General features: G+C 39.7%; 1 protein-coding gene across 29 annotated transcripts in view; it reads right to left on the minus strand.

The window, feature by feature from the left end:
• The window catches only part of BIRC6 (baculoviral IAP repeat containing 6), a 263,300-nt gene that overhangs the window by 234,076 nt on the left and 7,861 nt on the right, over nt 1-21,363 (minus strand). For all 29 annotated transcript variants that reach the window (XR_004669772.3, XM_034952910.4, XM_055108071.2 and 26 more), the window contains exons 2-3: nt 4,965-5,146; nt 2,439-2,576 (exon numbers count right to left, since the gene is read on the minus strand). Coding sequence is in view for 28 of the 29 variants with exons in the window: in XM_034952910.4 (XP_034808801.1) it covers nt 2,439-2,576; nt 4,965-5,146 (320 nt within the window). In the remaining variant the exon portion in view is untranslated. The remainder of the gene's footprint in view (nt 1-2,438; nt 2,577-4,964; nt 5,147-21,363) is intronic.

Genomic DNA, 21,363 nt, shown 5'->3' on the forward strand with positions numbered 1-21,363 from the left:
TAAAAATAAATTTTTTAAAAAGCATAATAGTTTTGTTACATGAAAGTTCAAATATATAAAGTGTGAATGGAGATGCTGAGTAGCCAAAGGGGTAGACTGTGCAGTTAATTAAACTGTTGTCTCTGAGCTCCAAATCTACCCTTTAATTCTCTGCTCTATCAGGTTGGGGCTAGGACTCTGCATACTGTATTTCCTCTTTTCAACCAGTTTCCTGGCTTTTAGGTTCTCCCAGCAACAGCACAGGAAGGAAACTGGAAAGACAGAGGAAGAAAGACTTGCTCCTTCTTATTTACTGGCCATTGCCGTCAGCACTGTTTCAGCAAAGGACATGATGCAGTAGTTGATTCTTCCAGTCTTCAGCATTTTGTTTTGGTTTGGTTGTTTTAACATTCCGAGATCCAGTTTCATAGAGTTCCCTCAGAGGTACTACCATCAGTCAAGTAGCATCTCTCTTCAGAGATCTGAGTCCCAGTTTTGCAAGGCCCTCGTCCAAGCTCCTGAGTTACCAACTGGGTAGCACTTCCTAGTCCCAGATCCACGGGGCCTATTCTCTAAGTTTCTAGGTTCTGATAACCCTAATCTCCAGTCTTTGTTCCTCCAGACCTAGGTGAAAACTGCTTCCTATAGTTATCTCTGTTATCTCAAGATCTCCTTTTCACTTTTTCAGTTTTCAAACACCAGTTAATTTCTTACAATAAATTATCTCTGTTGAAACTCATAGGACAGTTTCTGTTTTCCTAAATAAAATGCCCCATCAATAGAGTAAGGTATAATAAAATCATGATAAATCTACAAAAAAAAAATTCAATGCAACTATTAAGAAGAACATAGATGATCTCTGAGGATATGAGAAGATATCCAAGACAAATTCTTGAGTGAAAAAAAGCAAGGTGGCCAGGCACGGTGGCTCACACCTGTAATCCCAACACTTTGGGAGGCCGAGATGGGTGAATCACGAGGTTAAGAGCTCAAGACAAGCCTGGCCAACATAGTGAAACCCAATTTCTACTAAAAATACAAAAATTAGCCAGGCATGGTGGCGTGTGCCTGTAATCCCAGCTACTCGGGAGGCTGAGGCAGGAAAATAGCTTGAACCCACGAGGCGGAGGTTGCAGTGAGATAAGATCACACCACTGCACTCCAGCCTAGGTTACAGAGCGAGACTCTGTCTCGAACCAAAAAAAAAAAAAAAAAAAGAGCCAGGTGCAGTGGTTCATGCCTGTAATCCCAGCACTCTAGGAGGCCAAGGCAGGCAGATCACCTGAGGTCGGGAGGTCGCGACCTGCCTGACCAACATGGCGAAACCCTGTCTCTACTAAAAAATACAAAATTTGCCAGGCGTGGTGGTGCACGCCTGTAATCCCAGCTATTCAGGAGACTGAGGCAGGAGAATCACTTGAACCCGGGAGGCAGAGGCTGCAGTGAGCCGAGATTGTGCCATTGCACTGCAGCCTGGGAAACAAGAGCAAAACTCTGTCTCAAAAGAAAAAATAAAAGAAAAAAAGCAAGGTATGTCATAACACAATATTAGTATATTTTAGTATAGTTATAAATGTACTTGAGAAAAATCTTTGCAAATGCCCAAGTTACTTATAGGAAAATGGCTTTTACCTTCTACCTTATATCCTTCAATAATAGGGAAGTTTGATATGCAGTATAACTTAGAAAAGGCCTTAAAAGAAAAATCTGGAGGAAATTAATAAAAATATACCCAAGGATTTAATTGAAAGCACTCTCTCATATACATCCCAGTATGCCAAAAAATTTCAGAGAAAGCACAAAATGGCTCAATTTCCAAAGACATAGTCCATTCTTATCCAAGCATCCAAGCTCACAACCTAACAAGCAAGCTTCTTTCATCAGCCTCTTGACCAATCCAGGTCCATCAGGCACTAAGAAAGATTGAAGGAAGCATTAGAAAACACAATAAGCAAAATAGTTCCCACAAACTGAAGTTAAGCTTCGATTAAGAAGTTTCAAAGTTTCAACTTTTTTCTTTTTTTTGGGCAACAGAGTCTCACTCTTTCCCCCAGGCTGTAGTGCAGTGGCGCAATCTCTGCAATCTCAGCTAACTCCGCCTCCTGGGTTCAAGTGATTCTCATGCCTCAGCCTCCAAGTAGCTGGGATTACAGGCGCCTGCCACCACGCCTGGCTAATTTTAGTATTTTTAATAGAGATGGGGTTTCGCCATGTTGGCCAGGCTGGTCTCAAACTCCTGACCTCAGGTGATCTGCCCGCCTCAGCCTCCCTCAGCTGGGATTACAGGTGTGAGCCACCGTGCCCAGCCAGTTTCAACTTTAAAATGACTTATAAGCACATTCTGCTTTTTAAAAGAAAAATCTAGAATTAGAACATTTCCAAAAGGAAAGGAAAGTGCAAAAGAATGGAGGTGTCCATTGTAATATAACCCCAAAAGAGGCAATCTATTAACTTCTTACCTTAGCAACTTTGTGGTTTGCTGCAGTCTCATGAGATGTATTTTTTAAACCATCTTTGAGCTGTGTGATGAACAAATCATAACCCTCTGTACTAGAAATATCTACCTTTTCTAAACATGCTGATAAGAGCTGCTGTGCCTAAATAAAAAATAAAAAATAAAAAAATCACAGAAAATTCAACACAAGAACAACAAAAAATTAAATTCAGATCCTCTTTCAGATATTTTAATATGCAATGATTATGACAGGTACTATACTAAACTTACCTTTTAACGAATCTACTTAATTAAACAATAATTTAAAGGGCTGTTATAAAATTAAATGAGATAAAGCAATGTATTCAGTGTAGAAATACTACATGGTAAAGTTTAAACACAAAGTAGTTATTGTAAACCAAATCAAGATAGAAAAATGGACAAGCTGAAACCATAAGCAAAAATAATACAGGAAAAAATCTGAAGAGACAAACTTAAAGTCCTCCAATGAGCTTTAAATACTCAAGCTATATAAAGTCATAATAGAGGACACTAAGTCAGCAAGTAATATGAAAAAGCCCTTTGCATTGTTATCCACATATTCAATATGAACTACTGTAATAAAGATATATGCTAATATAAGGAAAACAATATATCTACACCGAGCAAATCAAACCTAAGACTTTAGGGAAGACAGTGACAAACTAATCTGATGCAGTAAAGGAAGCCTGGAATGCTGGAAGATCTACAAACAATATTATCTGAACAACAGTTACAGCTGTGATTAAAGTACAAAGAGAAAAAAAACAGTAGATTTAACAGTAAACTAGGTGGAGGAAGGGATAGAAGCTAAACAGCATTTCACTGTAGTAGGAAAAACACTGACTTGAGAGTTAATAAGTGTTCAAGTATTTTATTGTAATTCTTTAATTGTTTGTTAAACCTAAACATAGTTTGATAGTGTTTTTTTGCTGCTGATTATATATCCTGATATCAGCTGGTTTATATTCCTTAAATTAGGGGAAAATGTTCAATTTTTTCAAATGGTTTTTCAAAGTTTCTACTTGTTCAAATCAAGTAGAACTAATTAATTCTCTATCCAAAGATTTTAGACATGCCTCCAGACCCAAATACTCTGATGAGAAAAAGACAGCTTCTCTGTTTTTGGAACTCAAACTTTCAGCAACATGCTTTCAATATTAACATATAATAGACTACTGTTATATGACACTAAGTGTAAAATCTAAGTGAATATACTTTATTGGACATACTTTTTTGATACCTTTCATAACAAGTTAGCATGAACACAAATAATATCTCACTTTATTATAGAACACAACATAATCTTTACATTCTACTTAAGGTGATGCAAAATCCAGTAATTATGAAAAATGTACTTTCAAACTGCAGGATATGAAGCCACGCAAAAAGAATTTAAGTTGGGCTAGACTTAAAAATTAAGTAAAGAAAATTTAACACTACAGAAAAGTATATATGGCTAAAACTTAAAACTCAAGTTATTGAAAGACAAGATGCATAGCAAAAATTACTGGTTGTGTGGCTGGGTGCGGTGGCTCACGCCTATAATCCCAGCATTTTGGGAGGCTGAGGCGGGCGGATCAATTGAAGTCAGGAGCTCAAGACCAGTCTGGCCAACATGGTGAAACCCGTCTCTACTAAAAATACAAAAATTAGCTGGGTGTGGTGGTGCATGCCTGTAATCCCAGCTACTAGGGAGGCTGAGGCAAAAGAATCACTTGAACCCGGGAGATGAAGGTTGCAGTGAGCCAAGGTCAAGCCACTGCACTCCTGCCTGGGTGACAGAGCAAGACTCTGACTCAAAGAAAAAAAAAAATTACTGCTGTTTTACCAGAGTCTATTCCTCTCTCATTTTAAAATATTAAAAAAAAAAAAAGAAAGAAAGAACCACCTCTTTCCCAGTCTCCCTCTCAGCTTGGTGTGGTCATGTGACTAAATTCTGTCTAATGGGGTAAATATGAGGCTATATGAGAGAGTATTTGAGTTGTGAAAGGCAGAAAGAGAACAAGAACAAATGAGTAGGAGAGGGGGCTGGGGGTTAAGGGACAGGGAAAGGGAAGGAGAGAAGAGAGAGATGCCAGAGTGCTCTCCTCTAGCCTCTTGCCCTCTCTTTCCCTGTGACTGGGAAATAATGACACCTAGAGCAGCTGTCTTAAACTCCCAAGCTAACCCAAGTGTTGAGGTTGGCAATGATGGCCATACACTTAGCCCTGGACTATTATTGGAAACAAGCTATCCTGTTTAAGCCATTGTTTTTTTGGGTCTCTGTTACAGCTGTTTAACCTGTGCTGATGCACCATTCACACCTAAAAACACCACTTCAACAAGAATTAATTATGCAGAGAAAAGGTGAGTATTAATATTTAAATGAAGTTGTGGTCAATAAGTAAATTCTGTTTTTATAGCAATACATATAATAATGTCCTTAAAGGATGACTTAATTTCATTTAACATCTAATATGTCTAAGATTACATTAAGTAGAGGACCACATTGATACTTATTCCAACTTACCTCTGTAACGGGTAATTCAAGCTGAACCACATCATCCTGCTTTGAAACTGGAGTTTGCAGAGCAGTGTCTAACAACAAGATTCCATTAAGGTCCTTCCTACACCCTACTGCATAATCATCCACAAATATAACTTTATCCACAGCAGAAATATACTGACATTTCACCTGTCCACCTGGTTTAGCTGTTAAAAGAACAAAAATTCAACACTTAAGATTTTCAGGCCAGTGGTCTATTAAAAATAAATGTTTACATAGTGACTAAACACAATATATTATCCTGAATTGGATCTTAAACTGGAAAAAACTTCTCTAAAGAACATTATTGGGCCAACTGGATTAAATTCAAATATGTACCATAAATTAGATAAAAGTATCAATGTGAAATTATTAAAATTTGACAACCAAATTGCTATTATAAAAGAACATCATTGTTCTGAGAAATAAACACAGCAACAGTATAGGGAAAATGAGCATGATACATGCAACCAACTCTCAAGTAGAATAAAATATGATGTGTATATATACACACACACACACACACACACACACATATATATAAGGGAATAATAAGCAAATGTAGTAAAATGTTTAAAACTAGTAGAGCTGGGTAAAGGGTATATAGGGAAGTTCTTTGTAACATTCTATTCTTGCAATTTTTCTGTAAGTGCAAAATGAAAGTGTTCAAAAACAAAACTTTTAAAAATGAATTACTGGATGTCATTTTTTGCAAAACTCAATAAAGATAAAGACAGCATGGACAGTTATTAGATACAGCAGTGCCCCTCCTTATCTGCAGTTTCACTTTGTGCAGTTTCAGTTACCCAGTCAATAGAAGCCCAAAAACAGGTAAGTATGGTACAACAAGATATTTTCAATCAAAGGTCCAAAAGTAAGTACAGTACATAAGATATTCTGAGAGACCACATTCACATAACTCCTAATATATTGTAATTGTTCTATTTTATTATTAGTTGTTAATCTGTCACTATGCCTACATTTTAAGTTAAACTTTATTACAGGTATGCATAAGAAGAAAACCCAGCTAACCCTGGAACCATACAAGTTTGAACAGCGTGAGACCACTCATACATAAATTTTTTTCCAATTCATACATTGAAAAAAATTTCAGAGATTTGTGACAATTTAAAAACCATGTAGACAAAACACGTAGCCTAGAAATATCTAAAAAATTAAGAAAACAGTATGTCACTGATGCATAAAATATATGTAGATATTAGTCAATTTGATCATTTACTGACATAAAATATACACAAATCTACTATAAAGTTAAAATTATCAAAACTTACACACACAAATAGTATATGGCACCAGTCAAGAAAAATGTAAACAAATGTAAAAAATACAGTATTAAATCATAACTAAGTAAAATTAACTGTAGTATATATTATAAAACTGTGATAATTTTGTTCCTATTGCAGTGAGTTCAAGTGTTATGAGTACCACCATGTGACCCTAATCATATCCAGGTGAGCAGTTCATCTCTCAATTGTTAATTGGTAATCGCAGTAAAAAGTGATCTCTCCTGATTCTCATGTATTTTCTTTTTTTTTTTTTTTTGAGACCGAGTCTTGTTCTGTCCCCCAGGCTGGAGTGCAGTGGCATGATCTCGGCTCACTGCAAGCTCTGCCTCCCGGGTTCATGCCATTCTCCTGCCTCAGCCTCCCGAGTAGCTGGGACTACAGGTGCCTGCCACCTCACCCGGCTAATTTTTTTGTATTTTTAGCAAAGATGGGGTTTCACCATATTAGCCAGGATGGTCTCGATCTCCTGACCTCGTGATCTGCCCGCCTGGGCCTCCCAAAGAGCTGGGATTACAGGCGTGAGCCACTGCGCCCGGCCATCTCATGTATTTTCATCAGGTTTAGTGCAAGACCATAAACCCTGAATAACACTATGAAACCCATAAAAGGTAACACTAGTGATGCTCGAAGTGTTCCCAAAAGGCAGGGACAAGTCATATGATTACAAGAAAAAGCTGAATTGCAAAAAAAAAAAAGAGAGAGAGAGAAAGAAAATACATTTACGGCACTATATTGCACTTATCAATACGGTAAATGTACGTCATCTGTTTACAAAATGAATCCTGTGCCTGAAATGGCACGCAACCACAGCTGGAGACCTCAGTCTATGGTACGTATCAAGCAATTCGGCTTTTTCGGCCTGGCATGGTGGCTCATGCCCGTAATCTCAGCACTTTGGGAGGCCGAGGTGGGCGGATCACAAGGTATGGAGTTTTTTGGGGGTTTTTTTTGTTTGTTTGTTTTTTTAGAGACAGGGTCTCGTTACGTTGCCCAGGGCAACGCCTGGGGCTCAAGCAATCCTCCTGAGTGGCTAGGACTACAGGAGCACACCACTGTGCCTGGCATGTCAACATACTTATTGGTAAAAGGCTGAATACTTTCCCATACAGATCAGGAACAAGACAAGGATGTATGCTCTTACCATTCATATTCAATACTATACTAAAAGATCTAGTCACTGCACTAAAAAATCAGGATATAAAAGGCAAACAAATCAAAAAGAAATAAAACTGTCCCTTTTTACAGAAATGATTACCCGTGTAGATAAAAATCAATCATACTTTTCTATACTAGCACTGATTAATCTAAAACCAAAATTTATTTTTTAAAATACCAGTTTACAATAGCTCTAAAACATACTTAGACATACATATACACCTTTTGTGTATATGTATGCTGAAAAGTATAAAAGGCTGATTACACAAATCAAAAGCCTAAATAATACCATGTTCATGGACTGAACAAGTCAATCTGGTAAAAACGTCAACACTCCCCAAATGGATCTACAGATTTAACGGAATTTCAATCAAAATCCCAGGTGGCGTCAGCATGGTGGCTCACACCCATAATACAACACTTAGGGAGGCCTACACGGAAGGATCGCTTGAGCCAGGAGTTTGAGACCAGCCTGAGACAGACCCCGTATCTATCTTAATTTAAAAATTTAAAAAATTGCCGGGCGCGGTGGCTCACGCCTGTAATCCCAGCACTTTGGGAGGCCGAGGCGGGTGGATCACAAGGTCAGGAGATCGAGACCATCCTGGCTAACACAGTGAAACCCCGTCTCTACTAAAAATACAAAAAATTAGCCGGGCGTGGTGGCGGGCGCCTGTAGTCCCAGCTACTCGGGAGGCTGCCAGCTACTCGGGAGGCTGAGGCAGGAGAATGGCGTGAACCTGGGAGGCGGAGCTTGCAGTGAGCCGAGATCACGCCACTGCACTCCAGCCTGGGCCACAGAGTGAGACTCCGTCACAAAAAAAATAAAAATAAAAATAAAAAAAATTTAGCCAGGCGTAGTGGCACACACCTGTAGTTCTAGCTACTCAGACACTGAGGTGGGAGGATCACTTGAGCCCAGGAGTTCAAGGCTACAGTGAGCTATGATTGCACCATATAAATAAACTGACTGAAATGTATTTGAAAAGGCAGTACCACAAGAAAGTGTGGTACTGGCAAAGGACAGACATATAGCTCAATGGAACAAAATAGAGTCAAGAGATATGACTATATAAACATGGCCATTGGATTTTTTTCAATTATGTAGTTTTTTTAATTGTGGTAAAATAAACATAAAATTTACCATTTTATTATTTAAGTGTACAGTTGAGTGGTATTGAGTATATTCATGCTGTTGTTTATCCATCAGGATAAAGGGAAACTCTGTACGCTTTAAACAGTAACTGACTTTTATCCCCTCTCCCCAAAGCCTGGCAACCACTTTGCTACTTTCTGTCTTCATGAATTTGACTACTCTAAATATCTCACATGAATGGAAGGAATCATATAGTATTTTTCCTTTTGTGACTGGCTTATTTCCCTTAGCATAATGTCCTGAAGGTTCCTCCACATTAGAGCCTATGTCAGAATTTCCTTCCTTTTATCCATTCAACGATCAATGGACAGACACTTAGGATGCTTCTGCCTTTTGGCTATTTCGAATAGTGCTGCTATGAACACTGTTGTACAAATATCTCCTTGATTCCCTGCTTTCAATTCTTTGAGGTACACACCCAGAAACAGAACAGCGATCATATGGTAATTCTATTTTTTCCTTAATTTTCTGAGGAAACTCCACCATCTCCCATAATGGCTGCACCATTTTATATTCCCACCAGCAGTGCACAAGAGTGCCAATTTCTCCACATCCTCACCAACACTTATTCTCCGTTGTTGTATTTTGTATATGGTGTTAAAGTCCAACTTTATACTTTTTGCATGTGAGTATCCAGTCTTCCCAGCATCATTTGTTGAAAAGATTGTCGTTTCCCCCAATGAATGGTCTTGGCCTCCTTGCTGAAAATCATTTGACCATATATGCAATAGTTTATTTCTCGGCTCTATATTCCTTCAGTCTATATGTCCATCTTTATGCTGGTACTTTGCTATTTTGATTACTGTAGCTTCATACTAAATTTTGAAATCAAGTGTTAATCTTCCAACTCTGTTCTTTGTCAAGATTATGTTGAACTATTTAGGGTCCCTTGAGATTCTATATGAATTTTAGAACAGATTTTTTTTTTTTCTTGCAGAAATAGAAAAAAGTTACTGGGATTTTGATAGGAATTGCAATGAGTCTGCAAATTGCAATGAGTCTGCAAATTGTTTGGGGCAGTATAGCTATCTTAACAATATAAAGATAGTATGAAGTTCTGGCAAGGATGCAGAACAACTGGAACTCTCATACATTTCTAAAGGAAATACAAATGGTACAGCCACACTGGTTTGACAGTTTCTTACAAAGTTAAACACACACTTACCAAATGGCCCTGTAATCCCACTTCTGTGTATTTACCCTGGAGACATAAAAGCTTATGTTCACACAAAAATCTATACTCAGAAGTTTATAGTCGCTCTATTTATAATCATCAAACATTGAAAACACCCAAATGTTTTTTTTCTTTTTCTTTGTCTTTTTTTGAGACAAGGTCTCACTATGTCACTCAGGCTGGAATATAGTGGCGAAATCACTGCTCACCACAGCTTTGACCTCCAGGGCTCAGGTAATCCTCCCACCTTAGCCTCCCAAGTAGCTGGGACTACAGGCGCACACCATGATGTCTGGCTAATTTTTAGTATTTTTTGTAGATACAAAGTTTTGCCATGTTGCCCAACCTGGTCTCAAGTGATGTGCCCACCTCAGCCTCCCTAAGTGCTGGGATTACAGAATAAGCCACCACACCCAGCCCCAAACATATTTCAAAGAGTGACTGGCAAAACAAATAATGATGCATCAATACAATGGAATACTATTCAGTAATAAAAAAGGAATGAAATATTAATACATGCAAAAACTTGACAGAATCTCAAGGGCATCATGCTAAGTGCAAGCAGCTAGCATCAACAGGTTACATACTGAATGATTACATTTCAATAACAACGTAGAAAACACAAAACTCCATATTATGGAGAACAGATCAGTGGTCCCAAAAGATTAGTGGTAAAGGGAAGATGTGACTACAAAGTGATACCACAGGGAATTTTTTCAGGTGTTGAAACTGGTCTGTATCCTGACTGTGATGGTGGGTTACATCAATCTATGCATATGTGTACCTGTATGACAAGTACACAAAAAATAGGCAATTTTACTTTATATTCTATAAAAAATAAAAATTTTTAAATGATATTGTAAAAGAAAAAACACACCCAAGCACAATGCCTTCACACCTGTAATCCCAGCACTTCAAGAGGCCGAGGCGGGCGGATCACTTGAGGTCAGGAGTTCGAGACCAGCCTGGCCAACCTGGTGAAACCCTGTCTCTACTAAAAATACAAAAATAACTGGGCACGGTGGCAGGCACCTGTAATCCCAGCTACTCGGGAGGCTGAGGCAGAAGAATCACTGGAACCAGGGAGGTGGAGGTTGCAGTGAGCCGAGATCGCGCCATTGCACTCTAGCCTGGGTGACGGAGTGAGACTCTGTCTCAAAAAACAAACAAACAAAAAAAGAATAAACACATACACATGGAGCAATAGCCTATTAACTATGCTATTAACTAAGGGGGGGTAGTTCATAACACATCACTATGATCCAAATTCTATAAAAATATATTAAACAATAGAAGAGGCCAGGCATGGTAGCTCATGCCTGTAATCCCAGCACTTTGGGAGGCCGAGGCGGGCGGATTGCCTGAGCTCAGGAGTTTGAGAGCAGCCTGGGTAACACAGTGAAACCCCTGTATTTTGTCTCTACTAAAATACAAAAAATTAGCCGGGCATGGCGGCATGAACCTGTAGTCCCAGCTGCTCGGAAGGCTGAGGCAGGAGACTCACTTAAACCCAGAAGGCAGAGGTTGCAGTGAGCTGAGATTGCACCGCTGCACTCCAGCCTGGGCAACAGAGCGAGACTCTGTCTCCAAAAAAAAATAATAATAATAGAAGAAAGTAAAAAGAAATGCCAAAATGTTAACAATGCCCATCTCTAGGTAATGAAATTATACGTACTTACTTTTTCCTTAGGCTGTCTAACATCCTATAAGGTATGTCCCTTTTAAAACTGAAAATTTCCTTTTTTTTTTTTTTTTTGAGACAGGGTCTCACTCTGTTGCCCAGGCTGGAGTGGTGCAATGGCGCAATCTCAACTCACTGCAACCTCTGCCTCCCAGGCTCAAGCAATCCTCCCGCCTCAGCCTCCCAAGTAGCTGAGACTACAGGTGTGTGACAGCACGCCCGGCTAATTTCTGTATTTTTTGTAGAGACAGGGTTTTGCCATGTTGCCCAGGATGGCAAAATTGAAAATTTCAAAGGAAAGAAATTTTAATTAGTTACCAATTCTAATACTTTAAGAAATAATGTACAACCCTAAAAAACTTGCAAAAATGTTACAAGAAATACATTATCTTTTCAAACTGACAATACACTGTAAAACTCCATTTCCACTGAGATCTCATCACACTTCAATGCTATTTTAAAATAGCCTATTAAAAGGTACTATATGCAAAGATCAAAGTCAATAAAGAAGATACAAGCCTGTATCAGAACATCTCCTGTAACCCAAAAATATATACACCTACTATGTACCCACAAGAATTTTTAAAATTTTTTAAAAAGAAGGTACAAAATTAATGTAAGGTTCTCACAAAGCTTTTGATATAATTAACCAAAAATGAAATCATTTAATAAGAGAAAAAATGTTAGTAACACTATAGTATTAAAAGCCAAAATGAGTATTCCTATAAAGCAGAACTCACTGCAAAACAAGTTTGGGAAAGGTCAGTGACTGCACCACAAAGAAAGGGTAACACATGATAAAATACAACATAAAACACAATGCAGGGACAGTGTTGTTTCAGGCAAGAGAACCAACATCTACTTAAGCACAGAAGAGGTTCTCCAAAAGATACAAAATTACTGGAATTAAGAGTTCCAAGTTATGATTCTCTTCATTCACATTAACCAAAAGTGTCATCAGACCACTCTTACTTTGCTATAATCTTTAGTATCTGACATCATTTGTTTTGAAAATATAATCATACGAAAAATTTATCATGGAGAGGGCTCAATCTCTAAAGACCTACTACTCCGTGTAAGATATTTGCTGTGGGGTTTCTTCATATACATTGTTCAATTTATCACAGTTATATCTCTCAACGTCTTGGGACACATAAGTTATATTATTCCTTTAGGATGCTGACCTGGCACACCCGTGCGTGCTCTGTGTGTGTGTGTGTGTGTGTGTGTGTGTGTGTATACACACACACACACATATATATACATACATATATACATATATATACACACACATACATACATATATATATATATTTTTTTTTTTAAGAGACAGGGTCTCACTATGTTGCCCAGGCTAACCTGGAACTCCTGGTCTCAAGCAATCTTCTCACCTCAGTCTCCCAAGCAGCTAGGACTACAGGTGTGCAACCTGGCTAAACTGGCTATAGTTAAGTAAAATTTGAAGACTAACTTCCCCAACTGACGTTGGGCAAGAGAACCCTTAACCGTCTGTAAATCAATGGCGCCGGGCGAGATGGCTCATGCCCGTAATCCCAGCACTTTGGGAAGCTGAGGTGGGCGGATCACTTGAGGTCAGGAGTTCGAGACCAGCCTGGCCAATAAGGTGAAACCCTGTCTCTACCAAAAACACAAAAATTAGCCGGGCGTGGTGGTGTGTGCCTGTAGTCCCAGCTACTCGGGAGGCTGAAGCAGAAGAAACGCTTGAACCCGGGAGGCGGAGGGTGTAGTGAGCCGAGATCACACTACTGCACTCCAGCCTGAGCAACAGAGCCAGACTACATCTCAAAAAAATAAAAAAAAATCAATTGCTACTGCTGCACAAAGGTGCCAATGTGAGAAGCAACTCAGCTACTAATCAATATAATAATCCTACAGTTTGGAACATGTGCCCTTGCGAATTTCTATTTAGAGCTCATATTGGAAATTACTGTTTTCTGTTTAATATAGATGCCAGATATCTCCTGAATGGTAGTCACACAGACATCTTCATCACTCCTTATAAAGCCTACATTTTACGTCAGCCCAACTCGAATTCCATCCAAATATGAAAATCTATCTAGCTGTTTTTGTCTATTATATAACAGACAAACAGAAATGTCCCCTGGATATCTGCACTGATGCTATCTTGCATCATGCAGATCTTTACTCAAACACCACCTCAAAGAGGCCTTCCCAAGACTACCTAAAAGCACAAATTTAATATACCATCATCCTCATATCAGCTGTAATTTTCCTTATGGCATTAATTACTATAGTATGTCAAGAGGTAATTAATGCCATAATGACACAGTGGCTCACACCTGTAATCCCAGCACTTTGGGAGGCCAAGGAGGGCAGGTCACTTGAGGTCAGGTGTTCCAGACCAGCCTGGCCAACATGGTGAAACCTTGTCTCTATTAAAAGTACTAAAATTAGCTGGGCATGGTGGTACACACCTGTAATCCCAGCTGCTAAGGAGGCTGATGAAAGAGAATCACTTGAACCCAGGAGGAAGACGTTGAAGTGAGCTGAGATTACATCACTGCACTCCAGCCTGGGAGACAGAGTGAGACTCCGTTTCAAAAGGGGACAGGGGCGGGAAGCTCTCATTTATCCCAGACACACTAAACAAACTTCTCTAAAGTCTAGGGAGTTAGAGAGTTTGAACTCCTATTTTATTTTTTATTTATTTCTTTATTTGTTTGGTGTGGGGGACAGAGTCTCGCTATGTCACCTAGGCTGGAGTGCAATGGTGTGATTTCAGCTCACTGCAACCTCTGCCGCCTGGGTTCAAGCGATTCTTCTGCCTCAGCCTCCTGAGTAGCTGGGATTACAGGGGCGCACCACCATGCCTGGCTAATTTTTTCTACGTTTAGTAGAGACAAGGTTTCACCATGTTCGCTAGGCTGGTCTCGAATTCCTGAACTTGAGATCCATCCCCCTCGGCCTCCCAAAGTGCTGGGATTACAGGCATGAGCCACCATGCCCGGCCAGGGAGTTTGAACTCCTAAACCTAACTGCACATTAGAACCAGCTGGCACACTTCTGAGAAGAAGAAGAAAAAAAAAAACAGTATGCCTGGGCTGCACTCCAGGCCACTTAAGTCAGAATACTGGGGCCCAAGCGAGGTATTTTCTTAAAAGTTCCCCTGATGATTCTAAATGAACAAAGGTTGAGAACCACTGCCCTGTGCCATCTCCCAGTCTTCTGTCTCTCCTACTTCATAAATCAAAGTAAAAGTACACAAACAAATTATGAAGATTTAAATTCCTGGTGCCCACAATAAATCTTGAAGAAGACATTCCCATCTTCCCCACTCAAAAATTCATTTCCTCTAAAAAGTAAACATAGTATTTACCTCCTCTAAGATGCATCCCTGATTTAACATACTCAAACCTGATGATAATTACTTTTTGGGGGAAGGTGGGGGCAGCAGGGAGACAGTCTCACTCTTCTCGCCCAGACTGGAGTGCAGTGCTGTGATCTAGACTGACTGCAACCTCTGTCTCCCGGGTTCCAGCGATTCTCCTGCCTCAGCCTCCCAAGTAGCTGGAATTACAAGTGTACACTACCACATCCGGCTAATTTTTGTATTTTTAGTAGAGACGGGGTTTCACCAAGTTGGCCAGGCTGGTCTCAAACTCCTGAACTGATCTGCCTGTCCTGGCCCCACAAGTGCTGGGATTACACGCGACAGCCATCATGCCCAGCCTAATAATTACTTTTTTTAACAGCGCTGTCCCAGCCACAGACTGTTTTGTTTTTCGTTTTTTTGTTTTTTTTTTGACATGGTGTTTCACTGTTGTTGCCCTGGCCGGATTGCAATGGTGCAATCTCGGCTCAGTGCAACCTCTGCCTCCCAGGTTCAAGTGATTCTCCTGCCTCAGCCTCCCGAATAGCTGGGATTACAGGCATGCACCATCACACCCAGCCAATTTTGTATTTTTAGCAGAGACAGGGTTTCACCATGTTGGTCAGGCTGGTCTCGAACTCCGTACCTCAGGTGACCCACCCACCTTGGTCTCCCAAAGTGCTGGGATTACAGGCATGAGCCACCATGCCAGGCCACAGACTGTTTTATAAAGCAATTACTGTATTCTTTTTATTTGTATCTCTATTATCTCCTGTCTGTATTTCCTTCTTTTTGCAGTTTGTATCTCTATATGATATTCTCTTCTACACCCAAGTTTATCTTAACTTTTTTGTATCCCTTACATTTGAAGTGCTACAGTTCTACAGTTTGCAAAAAATTTCTACGTTTAGAAAGGTATTAAAAGCCCCTTTCTGCCCTAGGCTGGAGTGCAGTGGCACAATCACAGCTCACTGCTGCCTGAAGTGCTGGACTCAAGTGATACTCCTGCTTCAGCCTCCCAAGTGGCTGGGCCTACAGGCATGCACCACCACACTCAGCTAATTTTTTTTTTTTTTTTTGTAGAGACGGGGTCTCACTATGTTGCCCAGGCTGGTCTCAAACTCCTGGCCTCAGACAATCCTCCCACCTAAGCCTCCCAAAGTGCTGGGATTACAGGCCATCAGCCCATTTTAAAGTTGGTATCTCAGAGAAGTATCTTGCCAAAGGCACCCTTTTCATGAAGCCATCAGCAATACAACACACATATCAGAGAGGTCACTCCTGCTTGCGTCCCCACTGTTCTTACATACTATATTACAGAAATCTATTATTTTTTTAAGTTCTATATATACTTACAGCCAACATTCCTAAGGACAGACTACTAAATGTTTAACAATGTAAGTATAGTTACAACTAGAGATTTTCAGTTTAAAAATAATATCATACATCCACATTTACCTCTGCTCCCTCCCAAGATCCCACTGAAAAGACAGTAAAGGAATAAAGAAGGTATTGAACAAATCCAAAAAGACAAAAAGAACAAGTGAAGAGAAAATAGCAACAAAATTTTTGAAGTTGGAGGGCAAATGGAAAAGCATTAACTAATCTGTTTCCTCTCCTCCCCAAAAATCTTAAAAGCTAAGCCAGCAGGGAAAGAGAGCCCAAAACATTCACGTTGTATTCTTTCTCACATACATAGGTAAAAGAGGTCTAATAATTAAAATTGCTGGCTGGGCATGGTGGCTCATGCCTGTAATCCCAGCACTTTGGGAGACCGAGGCAGGTGGATCACCTGTGGTCAGGAGTCCAAGTCCAGCCTGACCCCATCTCTAGTAAAAAGACGAAAATTACCTGGGCATGGTGGCACGTGCCTGTAATCCCAGCTACTTGGGAGGCTGAGACAGGAGAATCGCTTGAACCCAGGAGGCAGAGGTTACAGTGAGCCAAGATCACATCACTGCACTCCAGCCTGGGCAACAGAGCAAGAATTCATCTCAAAAAATAAATTAAATTAAATTAAAATAAAAAATAAAATAAATAAATAAAACTGCTTAAAAGCAGTTGTTTTTACAATATTTTCTCAATTAATTAATACTGCAACCAAGCTCCAATCATAATAGGGCCCTAATTTTTTTACCTTAAACTGGGAGTTCTTGTACTTTAAAATATGGGAATCATGGCCAAGGTGGTTCAAATTAACCTTGTTACCTACATAAGGCAGACAAACACTTGTTGAACTGAACTATATAATTTAAGACAACAAAACAAAAAGTAGGGCCGGGCACGGTGGCTCACACTTGTAATCCCAGCACTTTGGGAGGCCGAGGCGAGTGGATCACAAGGTCAGGAGTTCGAGACCAGCCTGGCCAACATTGTGAAACCCTGTCTCTACTAAAAATAGAAAAAAATAGCTGGGCGTGCAGGCGCACGCCTGTAATCCCAACTATTCAGGAGGCTGAGGCAGGAGAATCGCTTGAACCCGAGAGGCGGAGGTTGCAGTGAGCTGAGATCGCGCCATTGCACTCCAGCCTGGGCGACAGGGCGACCTCTCAAAAAAAAAAAAAAAGTAACATTTATTGACTGTTTATGGTGAGTCAAGCAGTATTGTGTATGTATCAGTTTATTTAATCTTTACAATAACCCAGTGAGTTAAGTACTAATTATGAAGCACAGAGAGAGGTTAAGCAGTTTGCATAAGGTCACACCTGGAACTTAAATTGTCTGGCTCCAGAGCTCAATATTCTATTCTTTCTTAATATCACTAAAGTCAGTCACCAGAAACAGAGCCAAAGTACATATTCATAGCCCAAAAAGAGATTCTGCTAAATTAAGTTTTTATGAAAACTCAAATGCATTCATAAGACATCTTCTAGGGCTATTGAGATCCGAATTCTATATCATGTTTATCTCTCAAAGAATAGTTGAGAGTAGGAATGCCGCATGTACCGAAGTTAGCCAGGAATTAGAACTGTTTTGAATCATTTACAGTTTCCATCACTGGGAGACTGCACATTTTAGCCAAAAAAAATTATTTCTTGAGGACTATGCAGGCACCATGACCTCTCAGAGCAGGCAGCTCTGGGCCTGAAGTTTGATCAAGAAGCTCTTACATCAGGAAAGAAAAAAAAAAAAAAACACCCGATCTAAACCTCACTGAAGCTACAGTAAAGTACAAAGATCTTCCTCTTATTTATGACCACTATACAAATTTCTCAAATCAAAGTCATTATCTGTATTACTGAGGGACTGACTCTAAAAACCCAGTGGAAAAAAAAAGTCACTATCTATATAGGAAAAGAAAAAAGATACAAAGAAATGTAAAACTGGAGTGTTTGTCTAAGAACACTGAGCAGGGCTGGGCACGGTGGCTCACGCCTGCAATCCCAGCACTTTGGGAGGCCAGGGCGGGCGGATCACGAGGTCAGGAATTCCAGACCAGCCTGACCAACATGGTGAAACCCCATCTCTACTAAAAATAGAAAAAAAATTAGCCAGGCATGGTGGCGCACACCTGTAATCCCAGCTACTCAGGAGGCTGAGGCAGGAGAATCGCTTGAACCCGGGAGGCAGAGACTGCGCCACTGCACTCCAGCCTAGGCAACAGAGCAAGACTCCATCTCAATATGTAAATAAAATAAAATAAAATAAAAACACTGAGCAGGTTTTTTCTTCTTCACTGCAACACAGATCTGGAATTCACTTCGGAAACTGAAGAGACATCACTTTCTCCTACCCATATACTGCCATATCCATTGATTAATACCTGCACACATATACCTTCACTTACATATGCATATATACTACATAAACAAATCTGTATACACACAGAACTAGTAATACAACTATCTTAACTTCATTCTGACATTTAGCCACACCAATACACTAGAAGATATTTATCCAAACACAGATTACTGTATATTTGTTACAAACATTTATATTTCCATCTACATCTGCCTATCCTCTATGTATAAACATTTAGTGAACATTTTTTAAAGTAATCACGAGGAGTGTGGCAATATTGACCAAGCAGCCAAGAGACTCAAAGGAATTAGCATTCGCTGAGCATCCCCTATTTTACATTTGTCATGCACTGTTAGGCACTTTTAACATGTTTGACCACTTAGTCTTCCCCACCATCCTATTAAACATTAATCTTAATTTACAGATGAGGAAGCTGAGGTTCAGGAGGTTTAAGTAGTGAGTTCATAAAAGAACTAAAATTCAAAATTCAGGACTACCTAACATAAAGCACATGCTCTCTCCACATAATCTCAAAAAAGCTTATAAAAAAGACAAACAGTATAAAATGTACTACACTGGGGAGGGGCATTATTTCAGGAAGTAAGAGAAATCATCACCCCCAGTAATTAAGTAAGAGAACACCTTAACAATATCTTACTCTCACAAAAAAGCAAAACCTAGATGGGTTATGCAGGATGGTGGAAAGTGGTAAATCACAAAAAAACCTTAGGAAGTTCAAAGTTCAGTTTAAGTCCAAAAACTGAATATAAAAAAAGCTTTAAGTGAAAAAGGAAAAAAAAGCAAGGTTTTGTTGCTTTTGTTTGTTTGTTTGAGACAGAGTCTTGCTCTGTTGCCCAGGCTGGCACAATCACAACTCACTGAAGCCTCAACCTCCTAGGTTCAAGCAATCCTCCCACCTCAGCCTCCCGAGTATCTGGGACTACAGGTGTGCACCACCATGCCCAGCTAATTTTTTTATTTTTTTCTAGAGACAAGGTCTCACTATGTTGCCTAGGCTGGTCTCCAACTACTGGGCTCAAGCGATCCTCCTGCCTCAGCCTCCCAAGGTGCTGGGACCCCAGGCATGAGCCACAGCACCAGGCCAAAAGCAAGGTATTTACAGGGAATTAAAGTAGATAAGACAAACATTTTTGGGGCACTTGTCTGGTAAGTACACTGCTGCAAACACTTTACATGCATAATCACTTAATTCTCACAATTAGTACAATTATCCTCATTTTGCAAATAAGGAAACTGGAACAGAAATATTAAATAATTTAGTCAAGGTGTTTAAAAATTTAGACAGGTGTTTAAAAATTAAAATAATTCTGTGTAATGGGATGAATTTAAAAAAAAAAAAATTTTTTTAAGACACTGGGATCTTAACCCAAGCTATCTGTGTCCAGAACCAAGCTCCTTTCTAACTATTATGCTAAATTTCATGAACAAACAATAGCTAGGGTAAAGGACATATCTAGTAATATGAACAGTATGGTCAAGCGGTGTATAGCTTTTTTATTTTTAAAACCCAAAGTCAGGCAGGGTGCGGTGGCTCATGCCTGTAATCCCAGCACTTTGGGAGGCCGAGGCAGGCAGATCATGAGGTCAAGAGATCGAGACCATCCTGGCTAACATGGTAAAACCCCATCTCTACTAAAAGTACAAAAAAAAATTAGCCGGGTCTGGTGGGGGGCACCTGTAGTCCCAGCTAGTTGGGAGGCTGAGGGAGGAAAATGGTGTGAACCTGGGAGGCGGAGCTTGCAGTGAGCCGAGATCGCGCCACTGCACTCCAGCCTGGGCGACAGAGCGAGACTCTGTCTCAAAAAAAAAAAAAACCAAAGTCAGCAAATAAACATATAAAAAGAGACAAACAAGCATATGAAAAGATGCTCAACATCATGTCATTAGGAAATTACAATTTTAAAAAAGGAGATACCACTACACAACTACTAAAATGGCCAAAATATAAAACCCCCAAATGCTGGTGAGGAAGTAGAACATTCATTGCTGATGAGAATACAAAATGGTACACAGGCACTAAGAGTCTGTCAGTTTCTTACAAAAGTAAACATACTCTCACATGCAACCCAGCAATTGAGCTCCTTAGTATTTACCCAAATGATTTGAAAACTTATGTCTACACAAAAACCTGCACACAAATGTTTACAGCAGGTTTATTCATAATTGCCAAAACACGGAAGCCAGCAAGATGTCCTCCGGTAAGTGAATGGATAAACTGTGCTACATCCAGACAATGGAATATTATTTAGCGCTAAAAAGGAATGAGCTATCAAGCCATGAAAAGACAAGGAAGAACTGTAAATGCATATAGATAAAGAAGGCAATTTGAAAAGTCTACAAACGGTATAAATACAACTATGACATTCTGAATAAGGCAAAACTATGAAGACAGTAAAAAGATCAGTGGTTGCCAGCAGGGAGAGGGGAGGGAACAGTTGGGGGGAAAAGGAAGGGAAGGATGAACAGGCAGAGCAGGGGACTTTTAGGGTAGTGAAACTATTCTTTATGATAGTACAATGGTGGATACATGTCACTATACATTGTCCAAACCCACAGCCTGTACAACACCAAGAGTAAATCCTAATGTAAACTATGGACTTTGGGAGATGATGATTGTTAGTGCTAAGATCATGGATGGTAACATACCACTCTGGTGCAGAATACTGATGGGTGGGAGGCTCTGTGAGCACGGAGATAGAGGGCATATGGGAACTGTCTGTACTTTCTGCTCAATTTTGTTGTTAACCTAAAACTGCTCTAAAAAAGAAACATATATTTAAACAAAAAAAAAGTCAAG

This window comes from Pan paniscus, chromosome 12 (genome assembly GCF_029289425.2).
Source record: "Pan paniscus chromosome 12, NHGRI_mPanPan1-v2.0_pri, whole genome shotgun sequence".
Lineage (NCBI taxonomy): Eukaryota > Metazoa > Chordata > Mammalia > Primates > Hominidae > Pan > Pan paniscus.